General features: G+C 40.2%; 1 protein-coding gene across 1 annotated transcript; it reads right to left on the reverse strand.

Annotated features, from left to right (window-relative positions):
- Positions 1-5,010: 5,010 nt before the first annotated feature.
- On the reverse strand, positions 5,011-6,785 carry rpl29 (ribosomal protein L29). Its single transcript, XM_036531440.1, has 4 exons — positions 6,737-6,785; positions 6,204-6,255; positions 6,026-6,090; positions 5,011-5,215 (listed from the first exon to the last, which is right to left on the reverse strand). Exons 2-4 carry the CDS (start codon positions 6,238-6,240, stop codon positions 5,120-5,122), a joined length of 198 nt encoding a protein of 65 aa, XP_036387333.1. The 5' UTR covers positions 6,241-6,255; positions 6,737-6,785; the 3' UTR covers positions 5,011-5,119.
- Positions 6,786-8,482: the final 1,697 nt, after the last annotated feature.

The raw sequence follows: 8,482 nt of genomic DNA on the forward strand, positions 1-8,482 counted from the left end.
TCTGTTACTGTACATACAGCTTGTGGCAAGATTTTGAAGTGCTGAAGTATCTGAGAAGTTATCTAATAAAACACTGCTCAAAATTCAACTCTTGTGTGTTTATCTCGACAAAATCATTTTCTTATGCAAGCAGTGTTATGGATTGACACAAACACAATAACGATCTTGCTCAAAGTCATTATTTTACAAAGATATTCAGATGTTCCATCCCATCAACATCCTATCATCGTCTGCCATTCTGAGGGAAAAATAAATGATAGCCTTAGAATTGATCATGTGACAATGAAGCAATTTCACAATAAGAACATTTCAGTATGCTTATTTACTTCATTTGAAAATTTTCCTCCTCAACAAAACAGACAAAAATTGCACAGAATATGTGATACATTAATACATAAATAAATGCGTCACTGTACTTTTCCACAATGAATTATCAACATGCTCACACTACATGTAGTAACATTATCGTCAGAACCACATATGCAAGCCAATGCAAGCATCAGAAAAAGCCACGGCATATATGGTATTTATGATATCAAACACAAATTGCCAATGAACTGCAGTGAATCAAACAAATAACATGAGCATCATTATTTTTACAAAACCAAAAAGCCAATTTATTCTACTGTGCAGTGCAGTATAGTATAAGCTGGGTGCAATGTTACATGGCAGTAACCAGCCTTGCTTTTGGCTCAGAACACTTTTCCCTTTCAAAAGATTTTAATTGGGAAGACATAAAGTTATCACATTGTGTCTCACTCTGAAGAAACTGCACAAGGGGACTACTAGCTTTTTTTTTTTTTTTTTGGTAATGTCCGTTCTGTTTTTTTGGTGATGTATGGTTACATAGTTTTGGGTGGGTTCCTCTCAATGTTGTAGACAGTTCAGCTTGACCTCTGCACATAGGTGTGAATCCAATGGCATTTGTTTTAAGAAATACAGCCTTGTAATTCCTTTGTTCAGACACTTCACAGTGCTGTGCCAAAAAGGGCTCTTCCCTGGCTTCCTTTCCCTGCTTTCAACTTTGCCCCATACTGTGTGACTAAACCCTATCTGAGCACTGGCTTATCACACAGCACTCTCCCCTACCAACTCTGCCCTGTGTCCAACACAGTCATTCTCTCTTCCTACTTAATGCTCCCCTCATACATTGACTCATGTCCAATACTCAGAAGACCTGCATAACTAAGCCGGCTCCAACACTCTCTCCCTCTCACTCAATACTGAAAAACTGACATCACTCAAAACTGCAACTTCCCTCTCCACATCCCGCACCTCACAGAAGCAGCTTAATCACACTGCTGCCTCATGACCTGCACCCCTCAGACCTGACTGACTGTCTCCCATTGCCTGTGGTACTTGCTGTAGAACTAATCTGGCAACACAACTATCTTTGCTAACCACACTTTGCAGAATTGACCAAACCACAGTACAGACTCTGAACCCTACTCCTCTCAGGGCACAGAACTGATGCAGACATACTTCTTCCTCTGTGAAAAATGCTCCTCAGAACTTACCCAAATGCTGTCTCTACACTGTTTGGGTTCTCTGTCCCTGGGAACTGACCAAGCCCAATTACTCTCTACTCACCCTACAGCCAACACTAATAAAAAGCAACACAGCCGCAGCGCTGACTTTAAACTTACACTACCCAGAGCAGACCCAGTTACACTTCTGTCTATAAGCCACACCTCTCACATCTGACCCAACTAAACCACTTTCTCTACACCCCTCAGAAATGACCCAGGCATATGTGTGACTCCTCACCCCACTCAAGCCCAAACTTTCACCCAGCTTTACCTCTCCCTCCCGACAACCATCATTCAGAAACAGTTTGCCCCGGTACTTTCTCCCTGTACTCTAGACAATTGGACCCAGTACTGTTCCACACCCCCCAAGCCATGAGGAACAAAGCCTCTGGTCTCCCCATCCCGCAAGCCCATGGAATGCCCTCTCCAGACTCATTAGCATGTCTATATACTTAGCGCAGTTGTCAAACGAATGACAGCTATGAATAGAACAGGTGATGACAAGTTTTCAGAAACTACAGGGTGGTAACGCATGTATCTCAGAGCTCTCCGCTAATCTGAGAAGGCATGCCTTTCATCACACGCTCTTCACACAGTCTTCTAATTGTAAAAAAATATATACTCCAGTATGCTCTTGTAAGTTTCCTAATTGTGAAAAAAATTACCATTCAACAAATGTGCTCTTATAATCTTTCAATAATTAAAAACAAATTTTGGTTGTTTCTCACAGATTATTTCCCAAAAAAGCAGTTTTGAAAGTATTGGTTAATTAGTTTTACCTGAAACAACAGTATGTATGGCTGGTTTGTGAAATGTAGAAGAGAAATAATTAATCCTAAACATTAACCTATTCAAAAAACTATTTGAAACGTGACCCTATTTGAAAACAATGCGTTGTTCAGATTGGGATTTTCAGATTTAATGTTGTCACTCTTATCTGTCCTCAGTAACTACAGAACAGTGTTTAGTAGTACATCCAACCAACATCCTATCTCCATGTTTAATTCTCCAAGGTAGCCTACTATACTCACCATCAAATACAAATACAGATTAGACACGTTTTTAATGTCATCCATTGCAACTTCTTGAGTATGTATGCACATTAGTGGCCTCAGCAGCAGCTTTGATAAAATGCTTTAAATTTAACAGGAGAGTGCTAATCAGAGGCATGTTTCTTAGTACAGTGTTTGGGAGTGAAGTGATGAATTTGAACAAATTACCCAAATGTTGCATTCTGAGGGAAATACCTGGAGATCTCCGTAGAGAGATTTGCCAAGACCATTTAGCACTCACAATTCCTTTAGAAATATGATAAATCCGATACCATTGGAGAAGTCCTTTTATGCTGTGAAATATAATTAGATGAATTACTCCCCTATTTCACACTGAACTGAATTAAGAAACATGGGTTTCCTTGTTTTCCATGTCCACTATCCTACAAATGTAAAGGAGGACAGGCATGAATTAAAATAGACTGGCTGTACTGCCTGAAAGGTATATAAATATTATATAAATTACCCAGGTAAATCTTGCCTGAGCCAGTTTACCTTGAGAACTGGATGCAATAATTTCCAGAGAATGAAATCAGATGGAGAATGATTCTGGTTGTTCTGATGTGATGTCACTTTTACAGCAAAATGAAAGTCCCTCCTTTTCAGGAAGAAACTGTTTTTCTTCTCAACAGACTGTTTAACATGCAGTGATACTCATATAAAATACAAGCATGGAGGCAGGCAGAATAACACTATTTTACAAGAAATATTTCAGATTCTGCAAACCAGGGTGAGCAGAGCATTTGTTCTGATACACCGCAGATTTGTATTCCCCTTCAACTGGCAAGGTCATTGTTAATTTTCAGTCTTCACCACACCGCTTATGAACATTTTCAACCCGGCTGGCGGGCTATTGTGTAAAATGCTAGATATGTGGAGTAAACATTTCTTTCCTGTTTCGAACATTTAAAAAGCACATGACGAACGCAGTGTGGGATTCCGGCAGCTGGAGCTCACAGCCCGGGCTGAACACAATGGAAAGTAGTCTTAAAACAACACAACAGCCTAATCCAGCCCAGCCCTCAACCCACAAGCTCTTCATTCTGCTCTCAGGCCAATAGGAAGGTCACTCCCCACTCTACGCGTGTGCCAGGAGCGAAAGCTGGACCACTCCCAATGAGACTCTGGTCCAGGTGATGTCATATAAACATTAAAATGATATACCGGAGGATCATTCCAATCCCATTTATGACATGACCATTCTGACCTATCAATCAACCAAGCACAGGGCAGAACAGGGGCAGAGGGAGTCTGGCTGCTTGCCTAGCGATAGTGGACCTACAGAGTTCCACACTGACCCAAGGACATTTGCTTGTCTTTTCAGAATTGGGAAGTTATCCCAGGAATGCAGAGCTACTGACTTTCAGACTAAGAACAACTTGTGCATATGATTGATAAGTTATCAACTGAGTGATTGTGCTGACATTCGACCGTACTTGAATACTTAAATCCAGGAAAATGTACTGCCCAGTCTTTGCCCTGGTATGTGCAACTCCAAATGAACAATCATCGCACCTGTATCCAGGTATGGTAAGTGCCACATGTTGTCAACTGGAATCCACTTAGGGAGAGACGGAACTAAGGCAGATGGTTGTCATATCAACCGTTTCCCTCTTTCCGATTGTAAATGTCATTCTGCACAGCAACACTGACATACTGGTGCACTGATGGTACAAAGCATTTATACTCTAGCTGCCAACTATTTGACAAGAGGATTACAGACATGGCTGCAACCTACAATTTATGTAGAGGTTACCCACCAGGGTTCATTTAGATCGTTACCAAGCGCCAGGTAAATGGTGAAATGTCACTAGCCCTTGTTTCATGCATTGAAGGATTTCATATTGTGAAGAAAAAGAGCCAAATTCTACATGAGCAGCTACACATTTATAACTTCCCTTACATTACACCAGTTGTCTAATAAATCTGACTGGTTCTGTTGTGATGTTTTTCCACTGTTTTGGGCTACCCTGTACACATTTTCTCATTTCACTGCCACAAAACCTCTGATCAAGACATCCTAGGAAAAGCACAGGTGCCAATGGCAGGTGATAGAAAGTACTATTTTTACAATCCAAAGGTCATGGGATGGACTGTCAGCAAGCTGCATATCAGCCACCACCATTTCAAGCTGGGTATGCATTAAGCAATGCCCTGTAACCCCAAAAATAAATCGGCAGCTTTATCAGATCGCAACCAAGCAAAACATCCTACCAACCCCTCAGTGATCAAACATGCTTTTAATAAAGAACTAGTGAACTAAAACCAACTTTGATTGCCTAAAATGACCAGATAATTTTGTTGTACATATGTATCGCATTTAAGAATCATGTGTTATCCTGTATTTAGCTAACAGATTTGACTAATCAAATGTAATCAGTCATCACACTTTTACAAGAGAACTATGGTGTACAAGAAAGTGATCCAACTTCCATTCAACAGGCCATGGCTTTATTCAAGTACAAAACTTGTGTCAGATGTTTAAGTCCATATGCAACACAGTGACAGAGCTGGTTCTTCTGTGACACTGCCCACTGTTTATTTAGGAGCCTCCTTTGCTGCCAAAGCTTTCTTCATCCCTTTCTTGTTGTGCTTCTTGGCAAAACGCATGTTCCTCAAGAATTTCGGGTCAACCTGGGAGAGAACTTTGAGTGAGCCATACTGAACTTCATTTCCCACAAAAACACGCACAGCTACTGCAGCTAAGATGACAAGATCATCAATAACACACAAAATAGCTTTTCTTCTGTCAGCATAGTTTTGCAAAGGCTTTTCCATGAACTAAACCTGAACCTAAACCCAGACTGAAAGTAGAATGCCAACCAATTTTGTCATTTATGAGAACTCCCATTTGTACTATTATTATTACTGGCATTTAGCACATGCCCTTATCCAGAGCGACATATCGGTTAGTTTTTTTTTTTTTTACAATGTTATCCATTTATACAACTGGATGATTACTGAGACAACTGTAGGTTAAGTACCTTTCCCAAGGGTACAACAGCAGTGCCCCAGTGGGGAATCGAACCGGCAACCTTTCGGTCACGGCAATACAGGCAATGAATGCTGTTATTCAGCCATATTAGGGCATACCTGCATCTTTGTTCATCACAACTACAGGGAAGTCTGATTTGATCATCATTTCACAAGTATTTCATTCTACTTTAAGATACAATTTCTACATCTGGCCATGCGTTACAATCTGGACCAACGCAAGGCAATGACAAGCCCCACAGTTTAGTTTGCATGTGCAGTTTCACTGCATTCCATGGGAGACACATGTTACAGCAAAGAGTGATCCATCCAAGCCTTTCCCCACACACAACTGAAACAGTCTACTACAAACATACTGTGTCCCACTAACTAGCCTGTCAGTGCACTACATGTGTGTATGATGCATGCAACTCTCATGCATCGGGCTGTAGGCAAGGCAACGACACTTACCCCCTTCAAAGACTCGTAGCGGTTTGACCTTGGTTTCTTGATTCCATTTCTGTGAGCTTTGCGTGCTGCAAAAAGAAACAAGAACAATAACGTTGTCTATCTTCACTGCATATTAGAAGGAATCCCAAATTCACTTACCTAACTTAAGTTAAGCGAACGGTAGAAGCTGCATACTTACATTGGTTGTGGGTGGTGTGGTTCTTCGACTTAGCCATTTTGGTTCAGAGGTTCTGTGTAAAGATAAACAGGTAAGTCCAGATTTCCAGCCGTCGGTCATTTCATGTGATGATTATGTGACCGAAAAGATAGCGATCCCGCTATAGCTTCAGATAACTAACATCAGCTAGCTAGCCTGAGGATATAGTGGTGGTACACTGGTTAGCATTTCATTCGCTCGTTGAGTTATGACCAAAATAATTACATTGAAACAGTGAAAACTACCTATAATGGATAATCTAAACACAACAAAAGCACTCCTGATAAAACGTGAAGAGAGTAATCATATGCATTTAGCTAGCAGGGTCTGGTAAGATTGTCAACTTTTGTTACATATTTATTACCGAAGCAGTAACCCTTCAGGGTCAATACACTCTTCCCTCAAATCCTTATATGTTATTAATCATCAAACAATGTTAACATTTGAATCTATGCTTTCACAGTTGTAGGATTGACACAGGTTTTGTGATCAAATTATTTGAGGAAATTCTGTACCTTCCACACGTATTGAGACTCAACCGGAAAAGAAAGAACGAACGCTGAGCACGACGGGAAATATCAACCATAGAGGATTGGGGGTGGTTTGTTTTGGGGTGTGAGAGTACTTTCGCCAAATCAAGCGCGCTGCTGCCATCTAACGTAGAGGAAGTCAACATGAAATAACAGTTGCATTTAGATACTCCATCAGTACTTGTAAATTCTACATTGGGTTGATGTGCGTGCAAAAAGTGGGTTTGCATGTGATTAAGTTATGGAAATATTTTTAACATCAGTACTCTGATTTCTGAACCCCATGGATAACTTAAGCCATCCTTTTGTCTCTGGATCACAATAAAGCAGCACCTTACCCGGCAATGACAGAATCTCAGTCTAACAACCCCGTTGCCCTCTTTGTATCCTGTGCCCTGTAGAGGACTGTATTTTTAAATTAACAATAATGTCTCCTTTCCCCCACCTAATTCTGACTATATCTGACACATTCGATGCAGCCAGTTTTGTGAAGCATCCCTCATCTTCCTCTGATGCTACGTATTGTTAGAGTTCAATAGAAGTAATTATATCCCTCATTTTCCTCTGAATGGCCATTATCTTTATCAATCATTCGATGTGTAAACTTGCTTTTACTCGACTGTTAACTGGACAAGGCTGAGGGCACTCCGCTGGGGTGTTTAGAGTAAATTATCTCACTCTGATTTGTGTTAATCAGTTGACTTTCACTTCATAACGTGTATGTCCAGAATAACATATAGTTGTCTTGCTGTATTAGTCGACCCTTAGAAACTTCAGCCTTTTGCTATTGTCCACTGGACTCATTTTGATTGTCTGCCTTACATAAACTGTCCACCGATCATCAGTACTATTATTGTTCATATTGTTTATATTTGGATGATATTCCCCAAATTATCTAACGAGAATATTATGGTAATATACATTAAATGTATGTTATGACAGTGTCTAAAAATTATCTTTAAATAAGACCAACATACCCAACATGCAACGACATACCAAATGTTGTCTGGTCCCACACAATGGTTCTTAAGAGCAGGAATATCTTGAATTATACAAACATACTCATTATACCTGTCAATGACCCGTAAAAGTATTATATTATTTCAGATTTGAATTAGGGATTGGAAAAATATATTTGATTTTATATTTTATGGTAGGCGTCCAGCATATCCAGTTTCTGCAGACCGAGCTGAGAACTGCACAAGCACGTTTTTAGTCGCTGACGCTGTTCTAAGAAAGTGAGCTTTTCTGCAGTTCTGATGGTTGCAGGTACCTCATTCTGCCACTAGGGGGAAGTGAGGAGACGAGTTGAGTTTGGATGCCCAACCAAATAAGATGGGAACATGCATATGACTGGAGTTTCTAACAGTATGACGAATAAACATAGATGATCTGAAAAAAGATGCACAGTACAATGCTCCCTAGATTGACTATGATTAGATCGTGTAACAGATCAGTAATTTTCAGAACTTTTCCTCTATATGTTATTTGATGCTGCCAGCACCATCTCTAGTATAATGACTTGAATCAAAGCAGATGTCATCCTTTCTCAGTCATTGTCACTAGATCCTCCAGCCTACCGATAGTGAGCTCAGGCCTCTTTGCAGTTGTTCCTCTTCCAGTCATACAATTTTGCTTATATTTCCTAAAGAGTTTCCATCACAACTAACAAGCAAGCCTCTTTCAAATGGTATTACTCAAGATGCAACCCTTATCTCCTTGCTGTTCTCC

Source organism: Megalops cyprinoides, chromosome 6 (assembly GCF_013368585.1).
Source record: "Megalops cyprinoides isolate fMegCyp1 chromosome 6, fMegCyp1.pri, whole genome shotgun sequence".
NCBI classification, from domain to species: Eukaryota; Metazoa; Chordata; class Actinopteri; order Elopiformes; family Megalopidae; genus Megalops; species Megalops cyprinoides.

Excerpts from the sequence above, each read along its gene's own strand:
- rpl29 (XM_036531440.1), bottom strand. The coding sequence starts at position 6,240 with ATGGCTAAGTCGAAGAACCACACCACCCACAACCAAT. Across the intron at positions 6,091-6,203 it reads CCACACCACCCACAACCAAT|CACGCAAAGCTCACAGAAAT; the intron begins GTAAGTATGCAG and ends TTCTTTTTGCAG. Across the intron at positions 5,216-6,025 it reads GCTACGAGTCTTTGAAGGGG|GTTGACCCGAAATTCTTGAG; the intron begins GTAAGTGTCGTT and ends GTTCTCTCCCAG.